General features: G+C 39.5%; 1 protein-coding gene across 1 annotated transcript; it reads left to right on the forward strand.

Moving 5' to 3' along the window:
- Positions 1–731: 731 nt before the first annotated feature.
- Positions 732–8,810, forward strand: LOC126281334 (60S ribosomal protein L10a). Its single transcript, XM_049980211.1, has 5 exons — positions 732–841; positions 951–1,106; positions 4,510–4,658; positions 8,123–8,295; positions 8,598–8,810. Exons 1-5 carry the CDS (start codon positions 837–839, stop codon positions 8,766–8,768), a joined length of 654 nt encoding a protein of 217 aa, XP_049836168.1. The 5' UTR covers positions 732–836; the 3' UTR covers positions 8,769–8,810.
- Positions 8,811–17,637: the final 8,827 nt, after the last annotated feature.

Raw genomic sequence — 17,637 nt, forward strand, 5'->3', positions numbered from 1 at the left:
ATTTCAGTTCCTATCTATGCTGTTGCCCACCCCACCCACTATTACCTTTGTGAAGTCTTTACAAAATGAACCTACATCCTCTATCACCTGACCCACACTTGCACTAAGTTTAAAAAAAGCTTTTGACCTGGCAATCTGACCCTAGTTCGTCCTGTAACAGTTGGCCAACACCTCTACCATGGAACTACCTAACAACAAAACATTCTTCTTCTTCGCAGCTTTTTCTGACTTCTTACTTTTCAACACTTTTTGAAAGTTTTGTATTCTGTCTACTTCTATCTCTATTTGTGGCTCATCAGTTTCCAACTGTGACAACAGATGAAACCTGTTTTCCACATACACGACCACACTGGCTGAAAACGTATTATTCCTGTTTCTTCTATAACCTGTTGTCAGTTCCCACCTCTCTTTTCCCTTCTCCCTCCTTAACATTTCTAGATCTAGTTTCGCTTTATGCACGGTGGAATCTTTTGATGTTGCGAGGCATGAGGGCAAGTACGAATAGTCTCGATCTGGAGATATTCAATTCTCTGCAGAAAGTCCAGCACCAGCTTCTAGTAAGATTTTGCAATTTTAAGCAGCTGCTGTGTTGTCCTTGCATAAACATGTATGACGCCTACATATTTCAATAAATTCAGAAATGAACTTTGTTTATTTTATTTTTTATATTTTCATGCAACTCTAATGTGCGACATTTCCGGTATTGGTGTGTAAATTATCTTTGGAATTAGTGTTGTGTCATCTATGTTCATTGGGTGTGTGATCTTCCATTTGAGGTTTGACCATTTCCTGTCGTGCTCGTGTGAGAGTGCTGAGCTGGCCGTTGTGCTGGGAAAATGAGGTAAGAATGTGATCTGTAAATTTTTGCTTTAATCTTTAGTTTGTTAATAATGTTCGTTTTGTGTTCAATCGTATGTTTGGTTTTAATGATTTATTTAACTTTATTTCAGTTCGAAGGTTTCCAGGGATACTCTGTACGAGTGTATAGGTGCCGTGCTCTCGCACGCGAAGGAAAAGCAGAGGAAATTTGTTGAAACTGTGGAGATCCAAATTGGCCTGAAGAATTATGATCCGCAGAAGGACAAACGATTTTCGGGCACAGTGAAGTATGTGATCACCTGACTCGAGATACCTTTATTTCTACTACAGAGTGTTTCCAAAGCACTGAATAGCTTAACAGAATTCATAACTTTGGGGAATAGTGTGAGCTCTATTTCATTTCGACGCGGTTGTTTGTGAAATAAAGGCATCTCATGCTACGTCAGGGAGCTGGGCAGATCCTGGCGGACCTGCACCCAGGGTCTTAAAATAATTGGGGAGGTAGTTTCCTACCGTTATTTTATTCGTTGTCCTGTATGGCGGTAAGTCAACAAAAGTGCAGTAGGCTAGTTTAATTCGTAAACGATGCGAGAAGTGTGTATGTAACCACGTGGTTTGTCTATGCAGGTACTGAGATTACTTTGGCAGTGTTTTGTTGCTGAAGGAACTTAACGTTAGGTTTTCTTTTCGCAGAATTGCATTGCTACTTAAATTTAGGTTATTGTTGCAAAAACTCTGCCATGGGTTGATACTAGGTGGTAGTCGGGAAAGTGTAGATCCACTTTCTTCATTTATGGCATAGGGTAACTGTAGACTTGTGTGTATTGCTTGGAGTGTAAGGCTAAGCCGTTATGAAGTTAATCAGTGTTAAAAATGTAGTAAAATAGTTCAGCATTTTATGCTAAGCACGAAGGCCCCATATTAAGACTAATGGTAATTTGATTCGTGCTTAGATTTTTTTTTTTTTGGAAATGTAGGAAGGAATCTTACATTTTGAGTTATAGGAAGCACAAGAAAATATAATTTCCTACAAGATCTTTTTAACTGTAAATGATATTTGAAAATTTTTCTCAAGTGGTTTGATAACTGGGAGACACATGTAGCAAACAGTGTGCACATGTGGGCTTGGGAATGAACTGATACGCTAAAAACTATTTGCTGAGTGTGACTGCCTGTGCAAATTGTAAGATATTGCGTTAATTTCGTTGCATTGGACATGGTGCAGCCCATTCTGCCCAATGTCTTCACACTAAATGGAATGAATGGTGCTGACGAGTGGAATTGTGGTTGTGAGGAAAGTCTGAATATAGTATTAGGTTCTGGTAGTGGCATTACATTCCATGGTTTAAGTGAAATCCATAATGAATCTTACTTATGTAGGTTCCATACGCTGAAATTAGTCAAAAAGTCAGATACTGAACTATTTTAATAGAATGTTGCTAAACTGTTGAAGGCACTCTTATAAAAGTTTTTTGTACAGTCATGTTTTTCCTCCTTCAGGCAGTAAACCATGTATATATAGTATTTGTTTTTCTGAAGTTGTGTAATTACTGATTCATAATAGGGTAAAATATCAGAACACACTGAGTTTTTTTGGAAACAAGCCAAGTCAATGAGGATAGGTTAACCCTTCAATAGCTGTTAACTTGTCCTGTTCTGAAATGCAGTTTTGAGTAGCCTTTGGGTGTTAAATTGCTGTTGATGTAACCTGGGGCTACAGGCCATCCCCTGAGAGCTAGTCATATCTGTGCTTGGGGATGTGAGCTGTTCACAAATATTATACCGTGGATTTTGTGCTGCTTGTTAGCTTCAGTTCTGCTTGCTAAGAATGTAAAAGATCTGACAGCTTGTGTGAAAGGTACATTAAGTGTACCAGTACTGTCAGATTTATAAAACATTTTAGTTCTTTCTAAATGTAGAACAGCTCAGATGTGGAAATATGAATAGCAACAATGACTGCTTATTTGATGCTGATATGATATGATGTCAGCAGGTGTAAGCAGAGTATTGTCACAAGAAGAGATGTAATTGACAGTTCGTATGAATCTGATAGTGAAACACTTAGTCGATAATGAAAGAATGGTGTAGTAACAAATTTGAAAGAATGTTTCTATGTGCTTAGTCACACAGTTCACATTCAGTACTAAAGTCAATTGGGGATTGGTCCAAGTAGTAAGCTCCTCTTAGTTGTTTCCTTAGTATATTTTATGCTGACATGTGTAAAATGGTGGTATGGAGGTGGTGATTTGTATGTGAGGTAGGTGTTTATGACTTGTGGCTATGAAGGGATGTTGAATTACTGATGTGTATTCGTAATGTGTAACTATTGGACTTTAACAATTAGAGAAACTATGGGAAGAAAAGCCACTTTCAAATCTCTGGGATATGTAACAAATATTAATGCAGACAACTTTCATAGGCAAACTAATTTTTTCTCTGCAATAAACTGGCATGAAACATTGTGACGAAGCATCCTAGAATCTCACAGCTGAGCATGTACAGCACCAGCTGGAGGATTAACTTTTTGTTAGCAGATGTCAGTGGCCTATCAAGATTGAAAGCTGCCATAGTGAGAGTCCAGTTGATATCAGTTGGTTTGTGTGAATGATATTCGAAATGCTCTTGGTTTTAGATGTCCATTGTGGATTGATGTGTGCACATGCTTGTGCTTCAGTATGAAATGTTGGACCCTGTTAAAATTACTAATTGGGCACTCAAGGCAGATTGCTGCAGTAGTAAAATTATTTCAGTTCAGATAGTAACTGTTGTGCAACATACTACTCAATGTATACTGACATTGGTTTCAGTGTTTTCTTAAATGTGCAGAATTTTTTGGTTCTTAACTTTGGATATGATGCTTGCTTTCATACACTGATGTGATCCTACCTCTTAATGTCTGACCTCCTTTTACATGTAGTGCAGCAACTCAATGTGGCATCAACTCAAGTTGTTGTATGTTCCCTGCAGAAATATTGAACCATGGTTGAGAAAAACTTTCCGTGCAGGATTTTGTGGATGAACTGACCTTCAGATTGTCCCATAAATGTTTGATGAGATTGTTTGGTAATTTTGGTGAGCAGATCATTCACTTGAAGTGTCCAGAATGTCATCCAACCAATTTTCAACAGTTGTGGTATGGTATATGGCAGATTGTCAGCCTTAAAAACTCCTAAGTTCAGAAAACATGAAGTTGTGAATGGGTGCAGATGGTCTCAAAGTAGATTATGCAGTTGGTTGGTAGTCTGTGTTGTTGGGTATCATTGATTTGTATTTTCACTTGGTCATTTTAATATTAGGTAATACAATTGTTTTTTGTGGATTCTAGTTCCATGGACTCAGAATTAGGTGACATTGTCCATAAATTTAAGGCTTGCAGGTTGTACTGGTTGATGGATTTCAAAGTTTAATGAAATCATAAGTTAGAAATTGAATGTTTTGGTCCAGTAAGTTGTTGGTAATTTTATTTTGAACTTTGTTCAATGTTTATAGTTTCTGTGTGAGTTTAGGCCTCTCTATTTTACATGTGTCCAATAAAATGGGTACTATGGGGAGTTGCAATAAAATTTTCAATGATGGTATTTGCATGTATTATCGTGATCTTGAGTGACGAGAATACAAACTGAGAGCTCCATTAATACATTTTACTGTTTAGTGTTAAGTACAGTTATGATAATTACATTAAATTTACAGGTTGAAGCATATCCCAAGGCCCAAAATGCAAGTTTGCATCCTAGGTGATCAGCAGCACTGTGATGAAGCAAAAGCCAATAATGTTCCCTATATGGATGTTGAAGCTCTTAAGAAGTTGAACAAGAATAAGAAGCTGGTTAAAAAATTGGGTTAGTAATGTTTATATTTTTTAGATGGTCAGTTATTTTTAAAGGTTTGGATAAACTTTTGTGTGAACTGCATTCTGGGTCTATGTATTAACACTACTTATCAGAGTATAATACATAACTTACGATAATTACTACATAACCCAAGTTGAAAGGATGTACTGTTGAGAAAAGAAAACTATACTGTTAAACTTAGATCACTTTTCTTTAGCAGGTAATTAGCATTGCCATTTCTTGTGGTGCTTAGCTTCCTTTGTTGCTGTATGTGCTGCTGTTAATCACATCATCCAGGATCTGATGTATCTTCAGCCTTTGCCTCCTTGCTTCCATGTATCCTCACTTTTCATAAGCACAATTTCTTGTGAGTCCAGTCCAGTTTTTTCTTTTTACTTTCTTTCCACTCTTGGGTCTAATTTTTCCATCTGTACAACCAGCTTATTCTTCCTATCATCTGCTGCCATGTTAAAATACCAGACGCTTCCAGCCTTGCTCCTTATTCCTGTATCCAGGATGCAGTACAGTGCAGGATGAGTTGTTGCAAAACATGTCTTTCTCAAAGCTTTTCTGTATTCTATAAAGTTCTTACTGAATACCTCTTTTTGCCATCAGTTATAGTTTCCTATGCTGATCTGCTATTCTGCTTCATAGTTATTTCAAGATTTGCACTTCTAATACTTCTGAACTCATTATCTTCACCCCTCTGTTAGGATAGCAGAAAATGGGCTTGTAGGCCTGCCCAGTTGGTATTGTCTGTTCTGACTTCTATTAGTGCTTTTTGATTTAAATACTATAGTTTTCCAGTCATCTTCTCCCTTAATTTGCAGGCTTATCTGAATCAATATTATCGATATTATCAAATGCCTTTTCCAGGTATATTGAAAAATCTATCCCAAAATTCACATTGGTTTCTGCAGTTGAAATGAGGCTAATTGTCTTGTGCTCACAGCATTTCTTAGCTTCTCTTTTGTATCAGAATAATTGTTAGTCCTGGCTATTCTCCAGTATTGTATGTTGATGAACATACTGTTTCTCTTACTCTTTGGGTCAAACATTTTAATATTTCTGGATTTTTCATTACAACAATTATTTTATCATTTCCATTAGAATTGGTCCCTGTATATCCACATTCATCATCTACATGATTACTCTGCAATTCACATTTAACTGCTTGGCAGAGGGTTCATGGAACCACAATCATACTGTCTCCCTGCCATTCCACTACTGATCAGCGTGTGGGAAAACGAACACCTAAACCTTTCTGTTCGAGCTCTGATTTCTCTTATTTTATTTTGATCATTCCTATCTATGTAGGTTGGGCTCAACAAAATATTATCGCATTCGGAAGAGAAAGTTGGTGAATGAAATTTTGTAAATAGATCTCGCCGTGACGGAAAAGTCTTTGCTTTAATGACTTCCATCCCACCACAGTCTTTCCCCTATTACGTGATAATACAAAACGAGCTGCCCTTTTTTTACACCCTTTTGATGTTCTCCGTCAATTCCACCTGGTAAGGATCCTGCACCATGCAGCAATAGTCTAACAGAGGACGAATGAGTGTACTGTAAGCTGTCTCTTTAGTGGACTTGTTGCATCTTCTAAGTGTCTTTCAAAGATAGTTCCAGAGCTGTTCGTTTGATCTGTCATTGGCTTAAATGCTCTTACTGTAGTGAGGTCTGCAATGACAGAATGAGGACAAGAAATGATAAAATTTCTAAATAAGCAAATAAATTGTTGGGAGTCCATGAGCATGAAGTTTATCTGGATTACAGTTTTATCCTGTTTTATCATATTGACTTTCCAGTTTCTGTAATAAAGGACAAAATATAAAGTTGTATCACATATATAGTACCACTGAACTATGAAATGTCACAAGTGAGCCTCGGAATTCCAAAAATAGCTAATGCCAAGTGTAGGATCTTTGCTGGAGATTGCCTCTGAGCATGCAAATATTAGATGAATGCATGAATTTGCAGTTGGCTGGTGACGGTGTCACTTTCCTAGCACTGTGCAGTAACCATTGCCTTCACAAGTCTGGAATACCACTGCATTATTCCCACATACCACCTCTACTCCTGTACATGTGCATTCATATCAAACTAATCATGCCACCTGTGGATGCAATGGGAATTAGATAAATCCCATTGCTCTGACAAGAGCAATGAACAGTACAAATGAAATAAGTGTGGAAGACATTCCTCTCAAGATTCATGTGTTTCTCATCTGGCAGTGTTTTGTATTAACATATGTTGAATGCCCTTGCTTAAAACAAGACATTCTTGTGCAACAGAAATTGTATGTTTATAAAATTGCCTTTTCTATCAAGGAATATCCCAACTTTTGAATGTCTGCCATTTCCTGATGGAATGCAGTTTTTAACCGCATATGTTACTGTTTGTGTTTGCTGTCTGAGTTATCGGCAGTTTTAGTGAATTATGTGCAGACTGTTGTTTTTATCCATCATAGGAATATGGTGAAGATCATTTAATTTTTAGTTCTGGACCTCCATTTCTCTATGGCATATTTTATAGACCTTTCTCCACATGTTTTTAGCTGTTTTCTGTTGATTGGGGTTGATGTGTAGTTGTTTAACTTGCCTTAGTGCCCTGTAGTAGACATTAATGTGAAGACCCTATTTTTGTGCTCTGAAACAAAACAATGCAATCAAGAAGTTCAATATATAAGTAAAATATGAATATCTTCTATGTTTAGTTGGAATATGAAAAGCATATTACTTGATTGGTTGTATATAGTAATTTTTAGATACTAGACCTGATAAATATCAGCAAATGTAAGAATAAGAGAAATACAAAATCTTAAGGGAATGTTCATTTGCCTCAATTACTGCAGGTAACTCATTTTTTTGTTGTCAAGGTTGATACATGAATTTTCATCACATTGTCAGTCATCTGTATTCTCTAACACCTATTGTGCACATGAGTATGTCTTAACTTCATAAAGATGTGTCAAGAACTAACAATACAAGGAAACTATTTGGCTGTGCTAGAACAGTGTTCTTTTGCTTTCTGGGAATAATTTGGCAGATACATAAGAGAAAGCATAAGATTTATGATGTAAATGATTAAAAATGCAGTTTGATTTGGAAGTGTACATAGATTGAAAATAACATTTTATATAGTTACATTCCGCAGTTTAGATGCAGTCACAGTTCTTTTGATATACATTAGAAGTGTCTATGTAAGCCTGATAGTTTTTAGTACATATATTGTATTGCAAAAGCTGCTGAATGTGGCATTTGTTTTAGAATGACTGAATCAGATGTGAATATAACACAATGTGCACTTAAGCACTATGATAAGCTCCACTGGCTTATAAACTAAATCACTGTGCATGTGTGATAGGGGCAGTTTGTTAATGTATGATTGAAGTTTTCTTGTGACTGCTTGAATGAACCTAGTGGTATCTGTAGCATTACATATTTGATGTCATTGATTTTTTCTTTTTACAGCAAAGAAGTATGATGCATTTTTAGCAAGTGAAGCACTCATTAAACAGATTCCAAGATTGCTTGGACCAGGCTTAAATAAGGCAGGCAAATTTCCTGGTCTTCTTTCACACCAAGAAGCAATGATGGCAAAAATTGATGAAGTGAAAGCAACAATTAAGTTTCAAATGAAAAAGGTACATCTTAGCTTTTAAATACTTCAAATTGGAAATAGTTTAAAAGTATTGCACCAGAACCCTACAGTCCAGTGAAATAACTGGAATGTTTCTATTGAGTGCATAGAGCAAGGGATGAATAGACATCATGCATATGTAATATTATGCAAGATCGCTTTCATGTCTACAGTTAGTGCTGACTGTATTAATTGGTTGTAATGTGTTTAGTATATTTGCATCATTTTTGGAGAGCACACTTCAATTGCTTCAATTTGTGTTGCTTCATTTTAGGGTAAACTGAAATGTTGTGTGTGTGTTTACAGGTGCTGTGCCTTTCTGTTGCTGTTGGTCATGTAGCCATGTCAGAAGATGAGTTAGTACAAAATGTGCACTTGGCAATAAACTTCCTTGTGTCATTGTTGAAGAAGCACTGGCAGAATGTCAGATCTTTACATGTGAAGTCAACTATGGGACCACCACAGAGACTGTATTAAACCTGTTTCATTTCCATGAACAAATAAATACCTGACCATAAACTTGATTTTATTTCACACATGTGTAAGCCAATGTCATAAATTTGTGTATGGATGCTTCCATTTACCCTGTTCGATAGGCACAAAAGCTTTCAAAACTAAAAGGTAATTTTGAGAGATTAGTAACATCTCACTACAGCAGACAAATGCTTTTCTGGTAAAAATTTGGTTCTCTTACAATACAAATTTCAAAAGAAACTATGTAATATTACCATAAGCAAGGATTTCCTTGACAAAGTTCAGTCAAAAATTACATACAAGGAGTACAAAAACCTGAAATTAATTTTTAAAAGCTTCATACTCAAATTGTTTACAAAACGACCCTATTCCCTTTAAAATACTGTAACAACTAATACATTTTGTCACACTGGTGATCACACTAACAGTTTTGTAGTCTTTAGAAACTGACAGCATCTCCATCCTTTTTTTCCTTGGATTCTTCAGTGTTGTCAAATCGGTGTTCTTTCTTGCTGCTTTTCATGTGTGGAAGTAGTCACATGGAGACAGGTCTGGTGAGTAAGGTATGTGGGGCAGTGGAACCATGCCATTTTTATTAAATGTCAGAACCCAATGAACAAACATTATAGCAACCCTTTTCATTCCCAAATTTGTTATTAAAATTAGTTGAACCGATCTCAAAGACAACCCACAAATCTGACAGTTGATCAATGGATGGCCAGAATGTTTCAGTAGACTTCTTGCCTTACGCAATTTTTGGCATAGCATCATCTTGGTAAGGTGTTGTAAACATAAAAACAGCTTCAGCAGCATTTTCACTGAGTAGAAAACAAATTTCACAGCTGCACATTGTTCACCTAAACTTGTCATATTTGAAACACAAATAGAAGAGCACTAGGAGAAACAATCGCTGCTGATGAACAAGCCAGGTCAACACAGGTGGCACTGGGCTGACAATTTGTGGTATACACAGTGGTAGAAATGTGTACTACTAAAACTGATGACATAAATTTACCTGTTGTAATTGTAATTGTTTTATTGTAATATTTAGGCTATGATTAAATAAATTGATCAGTAGACAAATTCTGGTTACCTGTTTTGATCTGGCATAAATATATTTTACAAATTCTTGCAAGAGTTATTTATAAAACTGTGTTTAACAGTTGTGTATAAAAGCAGTTCCAGTGTTATAGGGGACTGATCAGTAACGTTACTACTCAGCTGTTAGTTCATTTTGTTTCGTTCATAGCTTCTGGTTTCAAGTCTTAAAGATTTGCTTAAACTTTTAACTCACCAAATTTTGTAAAATTTTTACTAGTTGGACCTGTTCATAAAGCTCATGAACTCCTTTAAAAAAATACAGCCACTGCTTGCATGTATCTTTTTTCATCTGATTTCTATGTAGGAAGAATGTAGTGGTCAGCTCCTTGCTACACATAGATTTTCAATGTTGAATAGTGCTGGGTGATATTCTTGGTTCATTGACTTTTTCTGTGATGTTTACAAATTTAAGTAAAAAGTAGTATTTTACACATATATAGAAAGCTATTTTGGCCACTGCTTTGATCCACAACTTCATTGTAAAACAGCAAATGTCAATAGCATATTGATGGTAAGTGAATGTAAGTTTAAGGTTGTAAATGCCAGAAAGTAAAATATTTTCTTTGGGGATGGGAAGCCTGCCCTTAATTGGAGGGTGGTTCCCTACCTGTTTGTACCTTTAAATTGAGGCAGTTTATGTAGGTGTGTGAAACTGGCTACTGTTTGGACTTATTGAGATGGTGCTAAGGGAAAATTTCCTGGACACTGTGGTTAGACACTAAAGGTTGTGATGAGAGCATTGCCTTGTGATATCAAATTCATTCTAATGATGCAAGAAATTGTATCAAACTCAGTGGCTTGTTGCATATTATACCTTTATAAACTCAATTATGTTTTGCAATTATAATTATTGTACTTAATTTTTGAGCTAATTATTACTATAGAGCAGGGTTTCCCAAACTGTGGTGAATAAGTGCTATGTGAGAAACTATTAACATTGTGGCTTCTTTAAACATGTGTTAATGAAAAAATGTTTTGCATTAGTTACTTTTTAATTTTATTAACCTTCAAAATAAACAAGGTTTCCATCAAAGAACAGGATTATTAAAGTATTCCATCAAGTTTTCTGTGATAGAGAATTGTGTATAGACTTGAGACTGAGCTCAGCAAAAGCTGAAAATATCAGCAGGTGGTTTGTTGGAAAATTGCTTCTTAAATGGTAATTTGCCTCTTAAATGGTGAGGATTTCTGAAGTTTATGTATGTTTCTTTCCTGTAACTTCTGCATTAATTGCAACAAGTTAGATGCAGAATCTGATATTAAGACTACAGCCACAACTGATTTTTATGTTTAGTTTGTGTGAAAGAAAGATATTTGGTATTACAAAGGGTCTGGAAACAAATGGTGTTAACCACTCTTCGAAATACCAAAACTGTTAAGGACAAAAGGCAATCAGTAGGTCAAAGACAATAGCTTAACTACATAATTGCAGTAGTAATGAAAAAAGAGGAAGCTGTTTGCTAAGTGCTAAAACTTGATAGCAAACTGAAAAAGTACACAGATTATGGAAGTTCTCCCCCACCCCTCAGGCTAAGCAGACACTATTGAGGTTTAATATTTGGTATTTTGTGTGCAGATGAAAATGAAGTTTGCAGTGGAAGTGTAGGGTGCCTCAGGTCTAGTAATGAAGAGGTCCTAGTTTAGATTTGTGGGAATTGTATGCGCTCAGCCTTGTGGGGTTATATCAGTAATTGCACGAATAAAGTGGTGAGATTTATACAATGTGCCAAATTGAAAAAAACTATCGATGCATTGAACATGTTGGCAGTTGAACCTTATGCCTGGCGACAATCAGCACCATGGGCCTGACCTGGCCTGAGGGGGGTTGAATAATCTTGTCGTGTGGCATTCATGATTCAACATGTCGGCTGATACAAATAAATTTTTACACACACACACACACACACACACACACACACACACACACACACACACAGAGAGAGAGAGAGAGAGAGAGAGAGAGAGAGGGGGGGGGGGACTTCTTTTCCAACAGACAACATGTTTATATGTAGTCAGAACAATATTTTTAGTATAAAGTAGCTTTTATGTTGTTACTGTTCAGTGGATGCGGACTAGCCACTAAGGATAGTAATGCAGTTTCACATTTGGGTAACAGTGCTTAGTATGGAGGTACATTTGCTACTCCACCTAATTTAAGCCAACCTCCCCTGCAAACCATATAGCTTCAAATGTCCCACCCACTCCTCCCAGCTCACTCCCTTTCCCCTCCTCTCCATCATCCCTCCCCTTTCTCCATCTGTCCCTCTCCCTCATCTCCATCTTCCTCATCACTCCCTCTCTGACTCTGTCTCTCCCACTCACCCCCTTTCCATCTCTCCCCATTTTTCCATCTCCCCCGTGTTTTCCTCCTCCCCTCTCTCCATCTCCCTCATGTCTACATTGTCCCCTCTCTCAATATTCCCCGCATCTCCGTCTCCCCTTCTCTCCCTCTTCCCCCTCCCATTCTCCCCATGTCTCCCTCTCTCCCCTCCCGTTCTCCCCATGTCTCCCTCTCTCCCCTCCCGTTCTCCCCATGTCTCCCTCTCTCCCCTCCCGTTCTCCCCATGTCTCCCTCTCTCCCCTCCCGTTCTCCCCATGTCTCCCTCTCTCCCCTCCCGTTCTCCCCATGTCTCCCTCTCTCCCCTCCCGTTCTCCCCATGTCTCCCTCTCTCCCCTCCCGTTCTCCCCATGTCTCCCTCTCTCCCCTCCCGTTCTCCCCATGTCTCCCTCTCTCCCCTCCCATTCTCCCCATGTCTCCCTCTCTCCCCTCCTATTCTCCCCTGTGTTTGCCTCTCACTTACCTCTCTTCCATCTCCCTGACTCTTCCTCTCCCCCTCACTGTCTTCCTGTATCACTGTCTCCTGCTCTCTCTGTCTCCAATCTATCCATCTCTATCCATATCCCTCTCTTTGTCTCCCTACCTTTCCACCTCCCTCTCACTATCTCCCACTCGCCATCACCCCCTTTTTTCAACTCCCCCTTGCCTCCCTTTCCCCCCGCTCTCCATCTTAACCATGTCACTCCCCTCCCCTCTGTCCCATCTCCCCCATGTTTCTCACTTCTGCTCTTTCCATCTCCACTGTCTCCCTCTTTCCTGTATCCTCCTCTTTTCATTTCTGCTTCATCTCCCTTTCACCATCTCTTAATCTCCCCCGTCACACCCCTGTCTCCCCAGTCTTTGGCTCTCCCCCTCTGTCTTCCCATTTGCCCCTCTCCCTGTGCCCTTTGCCTGCCTTCTTCCTCAACCGTCTCCCATCTGTTCCTCTTGCCATTTGCCACACCTGTCTCTAGATTAAAACTGAAGAAACTGCAAAAATTTGGGAATATAGGGAGATGGGACCTGGATAAACTGACTAAACCAGAGGTTGTACAGAGTTTCAGGGAGAGCATACGGGAACAATTGCCAGGAATGGTGGAAAGAAATACAGTAGAAGAATGGGTAGCTCTGAGGGGTGAAGTAGTGAAGGCAGCAGAGGATGAAGTAGGTAAAAAGACGAGGGCTAGTAGAAATTCTTGGGTAGCAGAAGAAATATTGAATTAAATTGATGAAAGGAGAAATTATAAAAATACAGTCAATGAAGCAGGCAAAAAGGAATACAAATGTCTCAAAAATGAGATAGACAGGAAGTGCAAAATGCCGAGGCAGGGACGGCTAGAGGACAAATATAAGGATGTTGAGGTAAGATTAGAGACCTTTGGAGACAGAACCACTTGCATGAATATCAAGAGGTCAGATGGAAACCCAGTTCTAAGCAAGGAAGGGAAAGCAGAAAGGTGGGAGTATCCAGAAGGTCTAAACAAGGGCGATGTACGTGAGGACAATATTATGGAAATGGAAGAGGATGAAGATGAAACGGGAGATACGATACTGGGTGAAGAATTTGACAGAGCACTGAAAGACCTGAGTCGAAACAAGGTCCTGGTAGTAGACAACATTCCATTAGAACTACAGACTGCCTCGGGAGAGCAAGTCCTGACAAAACTCTACCATCTGGTGAGCAAGCTGTATGAGACAGGCAAAATCCCTCACTTCAAGGAGAATATAATAATTCCAATCCCAAAGAAAGCAGGTGCTGACAGATGTGAAAATTACCGAACTATCAGTTTAATATGTCAGAGCTGCAAAATACTAATGTGAATTCTTTATAGATGAGTTGAAAAACTGGTAGAAGCTGACCTCGGGGAATATCAGTTTGGATTCCATAGAATTGTTGGAACATGTGAAGCAATACTAACCTTACGACTTATCTTAGAAGCTAGAGCAAGGAAGGGCAAACCTACATTTCTAGCATTTGTAGACTTCGGGAAAGCTTTTGACGATGTTGACTGGAATACTCTCTTTCAAATTCTAAAGGTGGCAGGGGCAAAATACAGGGAGTGAAAGGCAATTTACAATTTGTGCAGAAACCAGATGGCAGTTATAAGACTTGAAGGGCATGAAAGGGAAGTAGTGGTTGGGAAGGGAGTGAGACAGGGTTGTAGCCTCTCCCCGATGTTATTCAATCTGTATATTGAGCAAGCAGTAAAGGAAATAAAGAAAAATTCAGAGTTGGTATTAAAATCCATGCAGAAGAAATAAAAACTTTGAGGTTCGCCGAATACATTGTAATTCTGTCAGAGACAGCAAAGGACTTGGAACAGCAGTTGAATGGAATGGACAGTGTCTTGAAAGGAGGATATAAGATGAATATCAGCAAAAACAAAACGAGGATAATGGAATGTTGTCGAATTAAATCAGCTGATGCTGAGGGAATTAGATTAGGAAATGAGTTTTTGTATTTTGGGAGCAAAATAACTGATGATGGTCAAAGTAGAGAGGATATAAAATGTAGACTTGCAATGGCAGGGAAAGCATTCCTGAAGAAGAGAAATTTGTTAAAATCGAGTATAGATTTAGGTGTCAGGAAGATGTTTCTGAAAGTATTTGTTTGGAGTGTACTCATGTATGGAAGTGAAACATGGACGATAAATAGTTTGGACAAGAAGAGAATAGAAGCTTTCGAAATATGGTGCTACATGAGAATGCTGAAGATTAGATGGGTAGATCACATAAATAATGAGGAGGTATTGAATAGAATTGGGGAGAAGAGGAGTTTGTGGCACAACTTGAAAAGAAGAAGGGATTGGTTGCTAGGACATGTTCTGAGGCATCAAGGGATCACAAATTAAGTATTGCAGGGTAAAAATCGTAGAGGGAGACCAAGAGATGAATACACTAAGCAGATTCAGAAGGATATAGGTTGCAGTAAATACTGGGAGATGAAGAAGCTTGCACAGGATAGAGTAACATGGAGATATGCATCAAACCAGTCTCAGGAGTGAGGACCACAACAACATTATCTCTCCTCCACTGTCCATCTCCTCCTCCCCCCATCTCTGTTGCCCCATTTCCTATTCTCTCCATTCCCCCCTCTGTCCTCTCCATCTCCCCTGTTTCCTCCTCTACTCCTTTCCTGTCTCCTTGTCACCCATCTCACATCTTTTCCTCTATCCCCTCTTTCAGCTTCCCCTCTGTTCCTTCACTCCTTCTGTCCTCTCCCTTCTCGTCTCTGTTGTCTCTTCCCCCCTCTTTCCCTCTGCCCTCTACCCCTGTCGCCCCACACCCTTTCTCATCTGCACTGCCTCTCACTTTCTCCCCTTTCCCCCTTTGTCTATTCTCCATTTTATCCCATTCCGTCTGTCCTGTCTCTCCCTCTCGCCCTCTCTGATTCTCCAATCTCTCCATTTCCCACTCTCCCCCTTCTCCCATCTCCCTCTTGTCCCCTATCCACCATCTTCCACTCTCACTCCCTCTTTCACCTCCCCATCTCCAGTCTCCCCTGCCACCCATTCTCACTTTTCTCCTATCTCCTCCTCTCTCCATCTCTCCCTCTCTCTGTCTCCCCCTTTTTCATCCTCCACTCACAGTCTGGTCCTGTCACCATCTCCCCCTCTCAGTCTCCCCCTCACCCCTTCTCATCTTCTCTCCCTTTTAGCTTCTGAATGTCTCCCCCTCTCATCGTCATCCAATCTCCCCCTCTCTGCCCTCCGTCTTCCCCCCCCCCCCCCCCTCTGCCCACTCTTCATGTTCCCCTCTCACTTTCTTCCCCCTCTCACTGTCTCTCCCTATCATCATCTCCCCCTCTCCTGGCTTCCCCTCTCCCATTTCCTCCTTTCTCATGTCCCTCTTCATCCTCTCCCCCCCCCCCCCCCCCCAACCCTTATTAATCCCCTACCCATCTACAGTACAGTACTAAAAGGTGGGTCTCTAATATTAGTTTATTATGGCTGTTCCATTAAACCAGATAAGTTAGTGTTTCAAAGTATTACCAACTTTTTGCTGCCTTGCTTACTACTATTCTTAATTTTTTCTGCATCATGAGTAGCGTACTGATCTGACACTTGCATGCTTGTTATTCATTTATTTGAAACCACATTAAATGGATTACAAAACTCAGGTGGATTAATCTGCTTTGCAGCTTTGGAGTAAGCTGCAAAACCATCTGTTTCCTGCCTTTGTAGAAAATGTGAAGTACACCTTACTCTGGAGAGGGTGGCTTCCTAAAATATCATTTAGCAAGGGGAATTCAAAAAGAAATGAGCCAGAGGCATAATGACAGAAACCAGTACCTGTATGTTAGAAGTATTGACCCTGGATGTTGTGATACTTGTCCCACTGTGACACAAGGTGGTGAACAGCTGTCTCATAAAATTCCCGGGGCTGCGATGTTAACCAGTTCCTCACATATAGCTGGACATTATTGTCTGGGGTTAATTGTTTGGCCCTCAGAGCCTTTTTAAGGGGACCACAAATGACTTAATCACAGGGAGAGAGGTCTGGGCTGTATTGAGGGTGGCTGAGAACCTCCTATTTGAATTTCTACAGGAGTGCCATGACTGTCTTGGCTGTATGAGGCTTTGCAGTGTTGTGGAGCAGAATGACCTCACAGGCTGTAGTGCTTCGAGAATTTCGGGGTAAATTCTAGAAACACTTGGCCCTCCACCATATCAAACACCTGATTTTTTTTAAAGACAAGGGTGAGAGAGCCTTTTTAGTGTGCCACACGTCTCTGTGTTCAGGAAGGACAGCTGTCACGAGGAGCCAGGAGCTGTGTCAGATGAGCGGCCCTGACAAGTGGCACTGACAAGTGGTTACAAGCAGCGCCCTAGAAGTTATATCAGAAAGTCAAAGAGTGTTTGGGTGATGTTCCAAGGTGTGTGGTGTCATGAAGAGCGTTACAGAGACAGATGACATGTGTGCTATATAGACACTCTTACTTTGACTCGGCTCTGCATGAGGCAGAACATATGTAACTGTATGAATGGTTAGTAGATTCTGACATTTATCTTGGAACCAGTTGGCTTGTTGTAGTTTGTACAGAATAATTGTTACTTTGGGATGAGAGTTGAAAATATATTGTTGCTGAACTGACAAGAGCCTACGAGTACACAATTTATTTCAAGAATATAGATCTGGTTAATAATATTCCCCTTAACCTGATACCTCAGACAACGACATCCAGCAGTATGTGCGGAACTGGTTAACATCGCAGTCCCGGGAATTTTATGAGACAGCCATTCACCACCTTGTGTCACAGTTGGGCAGGTGTCTCAAAGGACAGGGTCAGTACTTCTAACCTACCAGCAGCGGTTTCTGTAATTGTGCCTCCGGCTTCTTTGATTTTGAACGCCCCTTATGCATACAATGCCCTGCATATATCATTTTACTCTCATTCTTGGTGTGGGCTATCCTGCCTTGGGCCCACTCAACATAATAAAAACACAATTTCAT

Source organism: Schistocerca gregaria, chromosome 7, assembly GCF_023897955.1.
Source record: "Schistocerca gregaria isolate iqSchGreg1 chromosome 7, iqSchGreg1.2, whole genome shotgun sequence".
In the NCBI taxonomy this organism is placed as follows: domain Eukaryota; kingdom Metazoa; phylum Arthropoda; class Insecta; order Orthoptera; family Acrididae; genus Schistocerca; species Schistocerca gregaria.

What these genes read in the sequence shown, in the direction of transcription:
- LOC126281334 (XM_049980211.1), top strand. An exon ending in CGATTTTCGGGCACAGTGAA is followed by an intron (nt 1,107 to 4,509) that starts GTATGTGATCAC and finishes TTAAATTTACAG; the next exon opens with GTTGAAGCATATCCCAAGGC. An exon ending in GAAGCTGGTTAAAAAATTGG is followed by an intron (nt 4,659 to 8,122) that starts GTTAGTAATGTT and finishes TTCTTTTTACAG; the next exon opens with CAAAGAAGTATGATGCATTT.